This window comes from Hemicordylus capensis, chromosome 9, assembly GCF_027244095.1.
Source record: "Hemicordylus capensis ecotype Gifberg chromosome 9, rHemCap1.1.pri, whole genome shotgun sequence".
Lineage (NCBI taxonomy): Eukaryota > Metazoa > Chordata > Lepidosauria > Squamata > Cordylidae > Hemicordylus > Hemicordylus capensis.
Window position 1 is genome coordinate 30,243,072 of NC_069665.1, and position 16,636 is coordinate 30,259,707.

Genomic DNA, 16,636 nt, shown 5'->3' on the forward strand with positions numbered 1-16,636 from the left:
TTCCAGTGCTCACACATCAAGTCTCCCATTCATATGCAATTAGGACGGGCCCTGCTTAGCTAAGGGGACCAGTCGCGCTTGCTATCCCAAGACCAGCTCTCTGCCACAAGATGTGGTGGCAGCTAACAGCCTGGATGGCTTTAAGAGTGGCTTAGACAAATTCAAGGAGGACAGGTCTATCCATGGCCACTAGTCTGGTGGCTAAAGGCCGCCTCCAGCCTCAGAGGAAAGATGCCTCTCAATACCAGTTGCGGGGGAACAACAGCAGGAGAGAGGGCATGCCCCTTTCAACTCCTGCCTGTGGGGTCCCCAGAGGCATCTGGTGGGCCACTGTGGGAAACAGGATGCTGGACTAGTTGGGCCTTGGGGCTTGATCCCACAGGGCTCTTCTTATGGTCTTATGTCTGTTCTTTTGAACTCGCTGCATGCAAGCCTGCAGATGCTCTTCCCAGAGCGGCTCCATCTCCTAAGGGGAATATCTTCCAGTGCTCACATGCAGTCTCCCATTCAAATGCAAACCGAGACAGATCCTGCTTAGCAAAGGGGGCAATTCATGCTTGCTGCCACAAGACCAGCTCTCCTCCCCAATCCCCGCCCCCCCACTCTCCAGATCTATAGGGCAACAGGAACTGATGTCTGGGAGTAATTCTCCCGTCCCCTACTCACCACTGCCATTGTCTTGATGCCAGCCAAATGATATATGTGTCTGTTTCTATTCATTTTATTTATCTGCACATTCATTTAGTTGTTTGTTTAAAGGCAAATATGCCACCCTTCTTTTGCAAAACAAAAGAACTCCCAGGGTGGCTTTCAGCAGTAATAAAAAGAATGTTAAAAACTAGGAACAAATACAATTAAAAAACCAGTCACCTGCTGGCCTGACATAGCCCATTTTCAGGCAGTGGAAGTGAGAAGCAGAAATGCGTGGAAAGGTGGGCGGAACTCACTGCTCCAGTAGCGCTTTTCTCAGTGAACACCAACTTTTTCGCCTGAAATTTCGAGGGGTTTCAGATCCCCCCAAAATCTATGGAATCTGGATCCCTGGAATTCCTAGAACCATGCTACGGAGTGATGGAGAGTCTTTCTGATAGGGGATTCTGGGAATGGCAACGCCTAGCTGACTCTGGAGGTGGCCACGTTTTTTACCCAGAAGCCCCTGGGTAAAAAACATGGCAGCCTCCAGAGGCAACACTAAATCACCATGTGGCCTTGTTCTTTGAGATTGCAGGGGGGGAGTATGGGCATCCATAGGGAACACTGCTGAAGGCTATAGTGAGTTCTGACCACCACCACCACAAGATTCACCGCCTCACCACTGGTAATTCGATATTGTCCATAAATTACAGTCAGTGTCGCAATGTTTGTGGGTTGTGAGACCGCTGGCCCACCGAGCTAGACCTCGCACCTTCCACAACTCACGGCAGTCTGTCTCTCTTCTAGGGCTCATGTGGAACCGTGAGATGACTCCTCCCCGCTCTTCACCCACCATCAGTCCTGCCCAGTAGCCGGGATGGAACTGGGAGCTGTCCGAGAGGTGGAGCTGCCTCGTCGCTGCTGGAGACCATGGGACGATGCGCCCGAAGGAGACCTCCTGTGTTGAGGGAAGCGGCCCCCTGGTCGGCCCGTCCCTTGGCAGCATGATGGGAGAAACGCAGCATGTTTTTGCCACCACCGACACTGAGTCCGGCACCCAAGACAAAGACCTCCGCTTTGAGCAGTTCGGCAAGAAGGACGTGAGTGAGTTTGACGGTGGGGTCCTGGATGTCCCGGAGCCACGTCCGCACAACGGGACGGAGAACGGGTCCGGCTTCGTCAGCGTCAAGGACAAGGAGCCTCACAGCCAAAGGGAAGCTGTGATCCGGCCACAGCAAGCGGGCAAAATCGACTTCAAGTCCCTCCACAACCGATCCAAGTTCCCCAGCGACAACCCTTGGGGGGCCGTCAAAGGAAGCCCCCAGTCTCCCACTGGAAAGAGCCGGGCGAGGGAGAAGAACAGGCGGTCGGGGAAAGGCGAGCGGGGTCACCAGCAACTCTACCGACTGACCATCAGCAATGCCAGGCCCAACCCCACCATCGGCATCGCTTACCCCCAGCAGAAGGTCACCCCGCCCAAGAAGGTCGACGTTGGCCGAGGGCCCGTCTCGGGGAGCTACAGGTTCCACGTTCCCAGCATCCCCGAGAGAGAGGTGGAACTCCAGCAGGAGGACCTGGGCTATGCCCGCTGCTTCCCGGAGACCAGCTCAAGCCATATCTCCAGCAACTATACCTCACCGGCAGCAACTGCCTGTCCGAACCACGGCGGGAAGCTCCCTGCTCCAGCGGCCGTCCCGCTGGAAAACCCTGGCGCCAACGGGCAGTTGCATTATTTGGAGTTCCAGGGGAATGGGAATAGCTCGTGGCCTCCGCCAGACAAAAGCCTCCCAGGTGCTAATCATGGACTCTCTGCCTCGAAGCCTCCTCCCTTCCCCGAGAGCAGCCAGGCAAGCGCCCACTGTCTGGGTCCTCTCTCGTTTCAGTACCCCTGCCCAGCCTTGCACGGCTCGGCTCCCGACCCTTTCCAGGGTGACGGGAGCGCTCAAGACTACGTAGATGTCCCGTTGGCTGCGGGGCAAGCTTCTCATGGTGCTTTCAACTTCCACTCTTCCTCCAGGGACTGGAAAGAAGAAGCCCTGGGCAACAGGTCCTACGACAACCTGGCGCCGGAGGGCAGGAGCTACGGGCTGCCCCCTCCGTTCCTCCCGGCGCAGGCTCAGGGCCACTTGCCTTGCTACAAGGGAAGGGACGGACATCCCACTGATCACAACCATGGTGCTATCTCCCCTTCTGGTGCTATAGACCCGACTCCAAGCACTTTCCAAGAAAACCAAGCCCTTTTCCCCCACAGTTTACATGTCTCTAGTCTGCCAAAGCCTGCCGGTAAGAGGCAGCCCTCCTCCAAAGACAAGGCCGCTAGTCCACGGATACTGGATCCAGGCAGCTCTCTGAGGAGGAACATGCCGCCGATCTCTCTACCGCCGCCAGTGCACTTTCAGAACCAGGCGTACCGGGATGCCCCAGGGAGCGGGGCCAGCCCCAGCGCCGAGCCTTTCGAGAAGAGCCTCCCCCCCACGGGCATTCAGGCCCACCCCCGGCTCCTGCAGCCCTGGGAGGGAGGGAAGAAGCCTTACGCCCCCCTGGAGCCCAGCGCCGCCCCCTTTCCCATCCCGGTGGGGAACCAGCTCTCGTTTGGGGGCCATCTGGGGCCAGAGCAGAGGCAGCAGCTCAAGAAGACCTGGCAGCACCTCCACCTCACCTCTGCGATGCCCGGCCAGAACCGGATTGAGCTCTCGAGGAAGCTGGCCAGCCAGAAGCTCCCTTTCCCCCTGGGCGCGCTGGAGTGGGACGGAAGCAGCAAGGCGCCCAAGAGCGGTGCCGGCTACCCCAGCAAAGTGCTGCTGAGCGGAGGAGGCGCCGTCATGCAGAGGCACGATCCGGCCCCGCAGAGCTCGGCCGACACTTTCTGCTTTGAAGGCGTGAAGGACGCCGAGGCTCCTTCCGGGTGCGGGGCCAGAAGCAAGGCCCTCTTCTTCAGCGTCAGCCCAGCCCTCCCGCTGGGGTCCTCCTCTCGGCTCCCTCCCAACCCGGCCTTGGCGTTGCCGCCCTCCACCTTGGCCCCGTCCCCCAGCGACTCCCCCCTCCCGTCGCCAGCCCCCAACCCCGCCGGCGGCAGCACCTGCTCCTCCCTCTCTCCCATGTCCAGCAGCCCCACCAGCCATGGCTTGGAGGACCCGCTGACCCCATCGCCCCTCTTCCACCCTCCGTGCTGCTCCAAGGAGGGCGGTCGGCCCTTCCACACTCCGGAGCTGCTGAGCTCCGTCCACTACCAGGCAGCCGACCCGGCCAAGGCCTTCCACCTCTCCCCAGAGGCCCCCAAAGAGGAGCTCCTCTACAAGGGCGTGGCCGAGAGCCACTTCCACAAGCTAAGCATGGACCTCCCCAAGGGGTGCCCGGAGGGCTTTGAGGCCGAGCCGCCTCCTCCGCCTTATTCTTCCCATCACCTGCTCGCCAGCTCGCTCAGCAGCGCCAGCCTCGACCAGCTGGATGTCTTCCTGACCTGCAAGCAATGTGACCAGAACTTCAGCAACCTCTCCTCGTTCCTTGAGCACCGCCAGTTCTGCAGTTCTCACGCAGCTCTCCTGGGGCAAAGCAAAGACGCTTCCCGGGGAACAGAGTTCCGGAAGCAGCAGCAGCAGCAGCAGCAGCAGCAGCAGCATCACCCGCCTCCCGATTCCAACAAGCACACACCAGCTGCCCTGGGATTGCTGCAGCCGCCAGATCCTCATTTGCAGCTGCTTCCTTTGAACAAGACGGTTGACTTCCTGGCTTCCGATGGAGAGGGCAAAGGAGACGCCAAGGAAGACCCTCTCCGAGTGAGCCAGCTCAGCAGCCTGGCCTCCAACCCTTTGCCACTTAGCGCGTCTGACCTGGAGATCGATGACGCCAAGCTAGACAGTCTGATCACGGAAGCTCTGAATGGGCTGGGGTACCAGTCGGATAACCCCGAGATCGACAGCAGCTTCATCGACGTCTTTGCTGATGAAGAGTTGTCCTCGGTGAAGGTCCCCAATGGTGGGGTGCCTTGCAAGGCAAAAGAGAACGTGGGTTCAGGGAAGAAAACGAAGCACGCGGGGGCAGAAGAGACGGTGAGAAGTGGAAGCTGCTGTGAGGATCGTCCCAGCGCAGAGGTGGCAAAAAGCAGGACACCAGGGAAACCACCGGGGCACAGAGAGAGGGGGGCAAGTTGGTTTCTGGACCCGGGAGATGACAGGCTTGGAAAAGAGAGCAGCTCAGAGATGGCTCGAAACAAGGTCGTGGGCCCAGCAACCTGTGACGAGGCGCCCAAGCACAACAGTGTCCCACTGAAGGTAGAGCAGAAGAGCTGCAGGGGTTCCTTTCCTCCCGCGAAACAGGCGGCCAAAGCTACGGCAGATACGAAGCAGTCCGCGCGTGTGAACTGCGCTTCTCCTCCCCCTGCAGGGAGCAGACTCAGGCCAGCTCATGCCCCTGCTGCAGCCGGAGACACCCAGCTCTCTGCGAAAGATGCCAAGAAGCGGACGCTGTGGAGCGGCACTTGGAGCAAGGAGCTCATCCACAAGATCGTCCAGCAGAAGAACCAGCTCCACAAGCTGCACGGCAAGAGCAACAAGGTGGTGCCGCTCGCCTTGCTTGCCGACCGGCTGCTTCCCGAGACGAAGGACGATCGGTTCGGCGAGTACGAATACATCTCTGAATCGGACGACGAAAGGGTGGCGCGGGCCAAGCGGCACTGCAGGAGGAAGCTCGGCTCGAGGAGGTTCGGCGGGCGGCTGAGAAGCAGCTTGAGCAGGAGGCGGCCAGGAAGAGGGGGCAGGGAGAAGGAGAAGGAGCCGGACTGGAGGTGCAGCCAGCGGAGAGAGAGGGGGGAGCCCCCGAGGGCCCCGTGCAAGGAGCCGGGGAGGAAAGACGACGGTGTGGCCAGAGTGCGGAGGAGGAGCAGCAGGTCTTCCACCAGCAGCTGCCAAAGCACCAGCTTGTCCAGCGAGACCAGCAGTAGCCCCCAAAGTACAGAGAGGGCCGATTCGGACACCGAGAAGGAAAGCGGGAGGAGGAGGAGGAGGAGGAGGAGGAAGTTCCTAGCCGGTCCGAAGAATCCGAGGGAACCCTTGAACATGCCTGAGAAAGGAGTTATAGGAAGAAGCCATCAAATGGCCTCCGGCTTGTCCAGGGAGCCAGCTAGCGCCCAGTCTGCCAAGATTCTGTCCGTGGGTCTCAAAGCTTCTCAGAGGGGCAGCCCAAATGTCTCCCCCCTCGATTACACGAAGGAGGAGGAAGGGGTGCTACAGACCCACCGGAGGCTGCGTCACAGCAAAGTGGCCCTGGGCAAGAGCCCTGCCGTCTTCCTGGGCGCTGACGATTCGGAACGAGGCAAGGAGCGGCCCATCCATGCCAGCAGCAAGCCAGAGGTCACCGCCCAAGAGCTTGAGCTGTGTGCCTTGGGTTTGAATCCACGCTGGCGCCAGCTCACTGCCTACAACGGGGAGAGCTTGAAATGCCATGCAGACGAACTCCTTGGCCCTTTCCCCGTGAGTAACCTCAGCATCCCCAGCCATGAGAACTCCAGCTCTGAAAAAGCATACCCCGAGGGCCTGAAGGAGCAGAAGGAGTGTGCCCCTCCAGTCGGCTGTTTTCATGACAATCCTGTTGGCTTGCCGATTGCTGAGAAAAGACCCCATGCTCTCGTCCACACCACTGACACGTTTTATGACTGCAAAGAATTATCCGGGAGCTACGAGTCGCCACCAGGCCTCTTCTCGGGGCCTCCAGCCACTGAACCGCCCCACTGTGACAATGTGTACTTGTGCCACGGGGACCCCGACGTCGGCTCGTTCAGAGAGAAGCACCCCGAGACCTCACCCTACGAAGCCAATCCCGAACAAAGCAAGGTCACGTCGCCTCTTAGTTTTGATTCGTCCTCCGTATTCGGGGAGCTCCCAGTCGCTGAGTTTGATGCTTCCTTGTATGACACTGTGACGTCCAGCAAAGAGAGTTACATCCCCTATGCATGCGCTGGGCATCCGCTGGGCAAAATGATCCCTTTTGAGCAGCATTATCCTCCCTTCCTGCAGGAAAAGGACTGGATGCTGATGGAGGAAGTATCGCCGGTTTTGCCCGATGACGTGGCCCCGTTTCATAGCCTCTCGGCTGAAAAGCCATTAGCCAAGAGGTTTCCTGGTGAGATCAACCCTCTGCCTTTGCCTCTGCCCGAAAGGGTGGCTGATTACACCGTGCCTTTCATGAACGGCATATCAGACGATGAACTGGAGATCAAAAGGCTCGTCACAGAACTGGAGAGTCAGTTGCAGACAAGCAAACTTAATATGGAGGCATCGGATGAACACCGAACCCCGAAACACCACTCCAGTGCAGAGAGGAAAGAAGCGTCTGGCCAGTTTTCACCCTTAACTCTGGACCAAGAGAGCAACGGGAAAGGCTTGTTCCTCATGGAGCGGGAGTTTGAAAATGCAGACTTCCTTTCCGCAAAGGCCTGCATCTGTGAGAACGCTGAGAATGAGAAAACGCTACTTCCAGCCTTAGATGGGAGTCCCGGGGAGGCTTGGCCCTCTCCAGTGCCTTTCGGCCCATTGCACTCCTCCATGCTCACACCGTCTGCTGCAGACCTGATTCTGGCAGGTCCTTACAGCTCTAAAGAGGCCCACGACAAACTTCGCGAAGATCTGAAGGATGTGGTCATCTCTGGGGAAGACAGCCTCCAAGAGATCAGGGAAGCGCCCGAGAGAATAGTGCCAGATTCTTGTCTTTCTGATGTGTCTGACAACATAGAGGTTCCAAGCTACAGAGATCACTTGATAAGGAGCCCCGATCCATTGGCAGCTGAGCTCAACATCCATGGCGCATTGCCCCCCAGAGCGGATGCTTTCCCAGAACTGCAGCAAGAGGCAAAAACCTTTGACGGCACCGCAGAGTTGGAACCATACAGCCACCTGGTTCCGTGTCTGAAACCGGAATTTGGGCTACAAAGTGTGGGAGCACAGCAGTCGGGAGGCAGTTTAGGTTCCAGCACCCAAAACATCCGGGACCCAGAAGAGAGGCCCTTCCACAAGGCCAGCTCGCCTGAAACGTTAGAAAATATGACGCCCTTCCAAATGGAAGAAGATGGACCTGCACTTACAGAAAAGGCTGAGAAAACGGAAGGTGCACAGACTTCCCCCAAGGAGATGGATGAAGCTGTGGAGTATGCAGCAGCTCCCCAGGAGAAGGCAGCGAACCCGCTCCAGCAGCTGCAGCTGTTCGTGGCCAGGACAGTCCGGAATAACGAGGAGGACTTGCTGATGCCCTGCTTCCCAGGTCTGCATTCTGCCCCCCGCCTGCCCACAGATGCCCATGTTCAGCCCGGACAAGAAGAGCCGGCTACAGAGAGTCTGCAGAATGGAGATGTGGCCAATAGCCCCATGTTGGTGGAGAGGAGGGGATCCATGGGAGAAGAATCGGAGAGCATAGCTAAGGCCTCTGAGCCTGCCACGATGTTTTTGGAGCCAGAGAAACAGGCAGAGCATCTGGCTGGAAAGGTCTCCCTCACTAGGGACCCTTTGGTGCTTCAGGGCCCTGAACTGCATCATAAAGTTACAGAACAGCCACCCTTAAAGGACGGCTGTTCAGGAGCGAGAGATATTAATCTGTGTGCAGATGGTATTTCCCTGGAGCACGGTAACCTCTCAGCACTCAGCAACTCAATGGTAACCTCACTGCTAAGGGAGGAGGGAGCTCGAGGCGGCCAGGCTGCAAGAGAGGTGGAGGGAGAGCCGAAGGAAGCAACCTTGGCATTTAGGAACGGCAGGAAATCCCCGCTAAGCCCCAGCTCATTGGAGGAGGAAATGTCAAGCCATATTTTGCCAGCGATGCTGGGAATCCACGGCGCGGACAGCGCTTCTTGGGGCGAGGATGGAGGATTGTGTGTTGCCAGCAGCCGCCAGATGGTCGGGCACGGGGGTCAGGTCAGACAGCCCCAGGGTCACCTGTCTCTGGCCCCCACCAGCCTTCCTGAGAATCAACCTCAGGATGATTATCTCCTGCCTCCAACAGGCTTCTGTTCAGCAACCCGTGCAGATTTGGCTCGAGACCGTGGCTTGGAAAAGCAAGCAAGTCACCAAGGAGACGCTTCCCAGGACTGCTTCGCTCTGGAAGCCAACGCTGCTGATCGGGAACGCGTGCTGGAGATGGGCGTCAGAAACAGGGCACACTCGGACCATGGAGCCCCACAGACTGAAGAGGCTCCTTGTCTGGCTGCCGCAGAGGGCCAGCCCGTTCCGGCCCGTGTGCACAGGTGCTCCTCTGAGGCTGAGAAAATGCCTGCCGTGAGTCCCATGCAGAGCCCTTCAGAGTCCAAGGAGTGGGAAGAACCGCTCACGTCCACTCCTGCCCTGCCGCACTGCAGGCCCGTATCTCCTCCCCTGCCTTCAGATGTGATTGGAAGTGTGCAGCAGCATTTTGCAGGAGATGTAGCCAGTGACTTGGCCAAACCTCAGAAGGACGTTCCTGTGCAATCTTCCTCTTCTCTGTGCTCTGCTGACCCAACAGTCGCTCTTGAGAAAGAGGAAGGACCCTTAAAATTGCAAACCAACAACTGCCACTCCACTGGCATGTTACCTTCAAAGAAGAAAGCTCTTTCTGGAGGGCTGCCTAGAAGTCTGGGTCACGAAGACAGCAATACGCGCTCTGTGAAGGCTGCAGTCTCCAATTCCCAACCAGCCTCTCGACAAGACACATTGCTTGACCTTGCACCATCTGGGACAGATTCCTCTTCACTTACAGATGCGATTGCTGATCAACATGTGGAGTTAGCATCCAAGCCCCCGGCAGGGAAGGAGGCTGGAAGCTGCTCCCAGAAAGAGAGTGACGACCAAATGCAGCCAGAGATTATGGCAAAAGAGATGCCAACTGCCAGCCTCACAGAAACAGCAGATACTGGTGGGGATTATGTTGGCATGGGGCAGTTTCTCGAGGCCGCAGAGACTGGGCCCAACTGCCCTCCTGAAGGGAGTGATAATAATGTGGTAGAGAATCATGAGCAGAATGAGGATGTTGTAAGATCTTTTAGCTGCAGGGGGCAAGGAGAGAACAAAGGCAGGGATCGAAGAGAGGATTCCAAATCTGGGCTACTGCGAAAGAAGAAGGGAACGCTGTTGCAGGTCACCTGTGATATTTGCTCAGTTTCTTTTAGATCCCAAACAGGGCTGATGAGACACAAAGGTGTGAAGCATCAGAAGAAGGACAGCCCTATCCTTTTGGACTTGGATTTTCCTCCATTAGGAAAAGCACTCAAGGCCAACAAGCAAGTCGCTAGAAAAAACAGGAAGGTGTTCATCAAAGAGAGAGAGTGCCGCTCCCAGGCTTCAAAAACAGCTGTGAGCCAGCCCTTCCCCAAACCCCACAAAAGCCAAAGGAAAGAGTCCAGCACAGAGATCCAAGAAGTCATTAGTAGGGTGCTCAGTGACCTCAGCAGGGTTCCCTTTGACATAACAGGGACGCTTCAGAGCACAGAGAGTCTAAGCGACAAAACCAAAGCAAAGTCCAAGAGCTCACAGGCAGTGACGTTGGTTGAGTCGAGAGCCAGGTATAGGAAAGAGCTGGCCATTGCTGGGAAAGATGGTGAGGCCAGCACTGTGGAGTCGGGCAGTTTTGCCAAGAAGAAGGTGAAGGGGAAAGTGAGGAGAGGGAAAGCCAAAGTGGTGCCCAAGCTAAACAAGACCCCCAGGTCTTCTCGTCTGGAGAATAAGAGCCCTGAGATTTGCTCCCAAGAGATTCCCAGCTCCGCCAACCTCATTCCGAGCACAGTCTCGAAAGAACGGAAACAGAGCCCTACCTCTGTGGAAAAGCAAGCAGATGTGCAGCCACCTTCACGGCCTCCCCCTCTGGCAGCGAAGGAACTAGAAGAAAGAGCTGGAGGAACATCTCCGGCTCAAGGGACAGCTGGAGAAGAGCCTCTTCAAGATGTAGGGCGTCACGGAGAGCTGATGGGAAAGCCTGGGCCAGAAGAAGAAACACTGCACACAAAGACTGTGAAAGAAGTTGAGGCAGGGCTGAGCATCACTGGGGAAGAAGCGTGTGGTGGCCTAAGCGAGAAGGAATCTGAGTCGCAAGAGAGTCCTTGGCAAGAGGCGAATTGTGGAAATCCAGACAGCCCATTTATCTGTACACCAAGCTCCAAGAGACTGCAGCCGCCCTGTGATGCTGTGGCTGACCTAAAGCATCTCCCAGAAGCCCCGTCTGGAAAAGCACCCGATGAGTCCCCTTGTCCTGATTCCAAGCCCTGGGAGACGGACGGGTTTCAGCCAAGGAATGGTCCTTGCAGTGGCAGTGTAGACTTGCAGAGTTTGTTTGATGACGACTCCACATTTTCACAACTTTTCCCCAGGAACAACCAGTTTGCCCGGAGGAAGTGCACACGGGTGTACGGGAAGCGGACCAAGAAACCGAAGCCAGTCACAGAGGTGAACGCCAGGCCAGAAGGCGCCACGGATCCCTTTACAGTCCGGATGGCTTCGGACCTCGGGGAAACCAGCTCTTTCTGCGTCACCCGGGAGGACCCCTGTGAGTACGAGACCATCTCCATTGACGATGCTTTGATGCTCAACATGTGTCACGGCAACAAAGCGTCAGGGAGCCACGCCAATCCCAGCCCTGCTCACCACATGCCTCTCCTGCCAGATGCTAGAGAAACGGAAGATGGTGTGGAGTCCAAAAGGAGCAATGCCTTCCAATTCCTGGGCCCCAAAGGCCAAAGAGAGGCCCTTCCACCCCTGAGCAACTGGGGGAGCCTTGAGAAAGCAGAAAATGCCCCGACTGATGGGACGCTGCTCAGCCTCTCTGTGGAACTTCTGAATGGACAGTCGGCAATGGAGGCCAGCCCAGAGCCTCCTGACCTGCAGGAAGAAGCCTACGGCCCCCGAACGGATGACCACCCAGCCTCGCCCACATTCCAGACCATTGACATGGAGATGCTGAACACCAAGCTTGAGATGCAGGACACACACTTCTACAGCGTTGGGGGAGAGCATCTCAGCTGCGCCGACGAGTGTGCCTTCGGGTTCAAGCCTCTGTCGGCCTCACAGAGCAGAACTGGCAGAACTAAGGGAGAGGAAGGCAGGCAGGGGAAGCCGCGTGGAGACTTGACCCTCAAGGCGAAAGACAAGCAGTACAAGTGCAAAGTGTGCTTCCAGTGGTTCCTTACTCTCGGGGAACTCGACTTCCACAAGCTGACCCACAACCCTTCCCCTCCGCCGACATGTTACATGTGTGTCCAGAGGAAGTTCAGCTCCCGGGAACAGTTGAGGGACCATTTGAAGGAGAAGCACGCCAGGAACAAAGCCGGGCTCTGGGCCTGCGGCATGTGCCTGAAGGAGATCTCGGACGTCTGGATGTACAACGAGCACCTGAGGGAACACGCCACTCAGTTTGCCCGGAAGGGCCAGGCTCAGAAATCCGTCTTGGGGCTGCCCGGTTGCTTCGGCGAAGAGGACGCGGCCGTCACGCATTTCCTGAACTCCATCATGTGCCGGAAGCCCAGCAAGGCCTCCAAGCCCTCGGAAGCCGCCAGCAAAGTGCCGGCATGCAAGGAGAGCAAAAGCCCCAAGGAGCCCGCCGGACAAGAAGCAAAGCCCGGCAAGGAGCCCTCGGAAAGCCCCGCCAGAAGCCAGCCGCCAGCCTCCTCCCCCAAGCCTGCCCCTAAGGTTGAAGGCCCTCAGAAGCTGGTCCCCATGCACCCCGAATGCAAAGACCCCTCGCGGGACTGCCACCACTGCGGGAAGCAGTTCCCCAAGCCCTTCAAGCTCCAGCGCCACCTGGTGGTGCACAGCCTGCAGAAGATCTACCTGTGCCACAAGTGCCCGCTCTTCTACCAGGAGACCAAAGAGCTCCGGAGCCACATCAGCCAGGAGCACGGGGCGGAGGAGGAGGCGGACGTCAAGCACACCACCCTCTACGCCTGTGAGCTCTGCGCGGACGTCATGCACGTCATCAAGAAGTCCTTCATCTGCAGCACCTGCAACTACACCTTTTCCAAAAAGGAGCAGTACGACCGGCACATGGAGAAGCACCTGGTGGGCAGCAGCAGGACCTTCCGCTTCCGCGGAGTGATGCGGCCGGGCGTGCTCGCCAAGGAGGGAGACGGGAAGGTCCAGGGGGAGCTGCACCCAAGGGACGGCGTGCCCGCAGCCAAAAAGAAGAAGGTTGCCCACCACAACAACGTCCTTGCCCAGGACTCACCCATGCCCCTGGGTTGTAGCCCTGCCCCACAACTCGGGGGTGAGGCTCTGCTGCCTCCAAGCCAGCCTCTGCCCGCAATGTCTCCATCCCAAGATGCCGTGAAAGCAGAAGACCTGGTGGGAGAGATCTCCAGCCTCTGGGCCGAAATGGAGAAATCTCCATTTGACTATTTGCCACCGCCATCTCCTCAGGCACCAGAGCCCAGGCATGATGCAGCTTCACTCCCCCTGGGGCAACTGACGAAAGGAGATCCCCTTGATAAGATCCCGCCTCCTTTCCTAGGCTGTCCTGATGCAATTAGCATCGATCTCGCTGGCTTAGCACATGAACAACCTGCAGTGCCAAAACTGTCCCCACCGCCTCTCTCTGGAAAGCACAAGCAAGCAGAGGTTCCCAAAAGCATTGCCTTTAGCAGCAGAGCCGAACACGCTACGGGGGCGTGGGACAGTCCACGGCTGCAAGAAGATGCTGCAAGCAAGATGCCGGAGCTTTCTGCCACAAATGTGGAGGCCGCAGAGTGCAAAGGGCCGCCTAAGACACGGGGGAGGAGCAGTCCTGATCGGAGTGATACAGCTCCTCGGGAAAGTGCCACCCGGCCAAATGTAGCTGAAGATGCCTTCCACACATTGCCTCTCAAGGACAAGGCAGCGTCACCTGCCCTCCACCCGTCGGCCAAAGAGGTCCCTTCAAGGAGGCTCACCAGTGGTCCAGCCCACTCCGAGAGTGTCCATTGCTCCCTAGGCAATACAGAGGAAGTTCAGAAGCCACCATCCCTAAAAGACAAGGCCCTTCTGGAGAAAGGGGCTTCTGCCAAAGACAACTGTACTAATGTTGGCATCAAAGAGACAGGAAGCAACCCGCTCAAACCAGCAAGCGGCCATCTTCGAAGTGAGACGGTCGGCACTCCGCCGAAACACAGCCCCTCTGACCTGAGCAAATGCCAAGACAGACCCGTTGCTAATGGGCTGCCCAAACTTCACCCCAAGAGGCGGAAAGAGCACAAGTCCTCCCACAAAGGAAGCTCGGCCTCCCGCGAGAACATCGAGGGGGATGGAGGCAAGAAGAAGAAGGTCCGAATGCCAGATGCCATCAGGAGCGAGGGGGCTGGCAGGTTCAGAAGGGCCGAGTGGTCAAATGGTGAGGCCTTCGCTCTCTTCCCCCGGAGGAGGGACACCCAGTGCAACAAACTGGCCCCCAAGCCCAAGGTGGCCACAACTGGTGGCCAACTTAAGAAGATGGTCCTCGACCAGTGCTTTCAGAAGAAGGTGGAGATCCGCCACCCTAACGGAGACTTGAAACGCAAGAAGGACATTTTGGGGAGTAAGACATTGCACCCCCTCTTTGCCAAAGACCCCCCCACCTCCCTGCCTGTGCCCAGCTCTTTAAACAGGCACAGAACTGTCCAAGGTGCTAAGCTGCCCGACTCTCACAATTACAGGACGGCTGAATCGCAGAACAATCTCCTAAGCCAACTGTTTGGGCAGAAATTAACTAGCTTTAAAATTCCTTTAAGAAGAGATACTTCTGAGTAATTTATGAAAGTGACTTATGGTGATCCTTCGCTGCTTTCATGGGGTTTGCAAGGGAAAGAAAAAAAAATTATCAAAGCTTTAAATTCGTTTGTGTAGCGTGATTTCTCTGTCTAGCTTAAATGAACTTGCACTGCAGCCTGTGAAATAGTTTTGCTTTGTGTCTTAGTAATCTACTTTAATTCACCTGATTTATCATGCAAATGCCGGAACTTTGATGTTGCTGATGATTTTCATGAACTAAAACTGTAATCGCTTTGGGCAGAGCGAGGCGTCAAGAGGAAATGCTTTATTGGAGAAGAGCTGAGGTTATAAGGATACTTGCAAATCCCAGCCCCTTTTGAGACTCTGTCTCTGTTATCTTTGTACAAAGTACTTGAAGAGATGAACTTCATTCCAGAGACGTCTTATTCATAAGGTGCAGTACACTGTAGAAAGCAAATTTCCCCCCTCTCTCTCCTGAAGATTTTGCACAAATAATCCCGAGTGATTTCATTTAATTGGGAGCCAGCCTAAGACATGATACAATATTATTATTGTTTTTTTTTAAAAAAAATAAAATAAATTAAATTAAGAATGAAGCGGGCCACGGTTTGACGGACGGCCATTTGCTTCTAAGAATGTGGGATTCCGCATGAACTGGTACAATGGCCACGTGCAAAGTTGTAAGTTGCTGCCTTTTAGACCACTGTAGACATGCTGAAAGAGGTTGGCTTTTGCATGGTGGTGGTGGGGGAGAGAAATGTCTGTGCCCACTCCAACCTAGCTAAACTGCACCTTGAAGTTTTGTGACATAGTTTCTTTTTTTTTAATTATTATTTTAATTATTAATGGTTCCCCCCACCCCCACCCCAGTAAGAAAACTGTGCCAACTTCCAGCCATCACTACCAACACCTCCCTCCCCTTCGTGCAGTACTGTCCTAATGACCAGGAAGGGATCATTTCTAAACTTTTACTGTATTGAGGTAGTTGTTGCTAGACTTGACATGACCTTCACACTATGCAGTTAACTGGTGCTATTCTTATTTTTGTAATGTGAATACAGACAGGAAAACAAACACACACACACACACACACACAAAAACAGAGGGGAAGGAGAAAACCTGTTAAAGGTTTTCTGAGTTGCCTGAATAAACCTGTAACACAGAGAGCGCAGGGTGGTGTTATCCCGAATATTCTCCTGCGAAAGGGGCACTCCACGATGTATTTGGCAAAGGTTACATCTTGAGGCTTGAATCTCAGGTGCAAAAGGGAACTCGGAGGACGAGCAGCTGGTATTAGGGACCTCCAAGGCCGAGGAGGATTGTGAGCGATGCACTGAAGGGGTTGGGGAAGCTTTCAGAGTACATGGTATGTGTCTTGCGACTATGTTTGTGTTGTCTAAGATTTTTTTTTTAAGGAATTAAATGGCTTTATCCTGTTAATATGTACCTTTTACAATTCAAAATAGTAGGTTAATTATACATTGGGTACAATGTGTTATGTTAAAAGTTTTTATTTTGATATTTGTCAGAGCGCAGAGAGAAAAGTGCAAAAAAATATGCCTTTTTGCTTTTTTAAAATAATGTTGTCAGGGTGCCGTTTGAGCACTTCTTTAATATTGTTGAATAAAGTATGAGACGAACATCTGTGGAGGTACTGTAAAACGGGGCCTGGATTTATCCTCTCAAATATAGTCCAATATTTTCACAGAAGCTTGCCGGTCTGTGTGGCATTTTTCGAACACTATGCTTTTATTGTTTTTTGGTTCTGTGGGGTGTGGTGAGAGGGTCTACTGGGATATACTGGGCTGGCCATAAGGTGGGAACAGTCTAGCTAAGGGCACATCAAAGTGATGTTCTCCTTTAGATGAAGGCCAGCTTACTCTGGAACTCATTGCCACTGGATGTTGCAATGCCTTTGCCAAGGAATACAAAGGCACTGTACTCCTTGAATATATGTGGCATGTCAGTGGCTTATTCACCCAAGTAGCCAAAAATCCATCTTCCATTCTTAGAGACAATGGTGGATTGTTGTGCCACTAACTGGCAACTCAGAGCCCCTTGGAGGAAAGACAGGGGATGCATATAACCAGTCGAGCGTCTACTTGCCCTGCTCTGTTCTCTCCTGTGCTTGGCCCACAGTGATCTGATTGGTTGGACTCATGATATAATCTTTCGTTGCTGGCCTCCCTGATTGGCATTGCTTTGGTCCCTGCTTCATTTCACTGTCCCGGCACCTTTCTTCCTCTCCCCATGGTTTTGTACCCATGGCACTAAAAAGGGGGGCCCCAGTCCTGTTTAACAGGATCCCAGATCCAGCACCA

At 55.4% G+C, this 16,636-nt stretch overlaps 1 protein-coding gene and 1 long non-coding RNA gene across 2 annotated transcripts in view; one reads left to right on the plus strand and one right to left on the minus strand.

The window, feature by feature from the left end:
* ZNF469 (zinc finger protein 469) overlaps positions 1-16,025 on the plus strand; it is a 59,986-nt gene extending 43,961 nt beyond the window's left edge. Inside the window, exon 2 of the mRNA XM_053271519.1 lies at positions 1,441-16,025. Coding sequence (XP_053127494.1) covers positions 1,572-14,333 — 12,762 coding nt within the window. The 5' untranslated portion in view covers positions 1,441-1,571 and the 3' untranslated portion in view covers positions 14,334-16,025. The remainder of the gene's footprint in view (positions 1-1,440) is intronic.
* Positions 1-16,636, minus strand: part of LOC128334581 (uncharacterized) — a 37,747-nt gene that overhangs the window by 7,771 nt on the left and 13,340 nt on the right. The window lies entirely within an intron of this gene.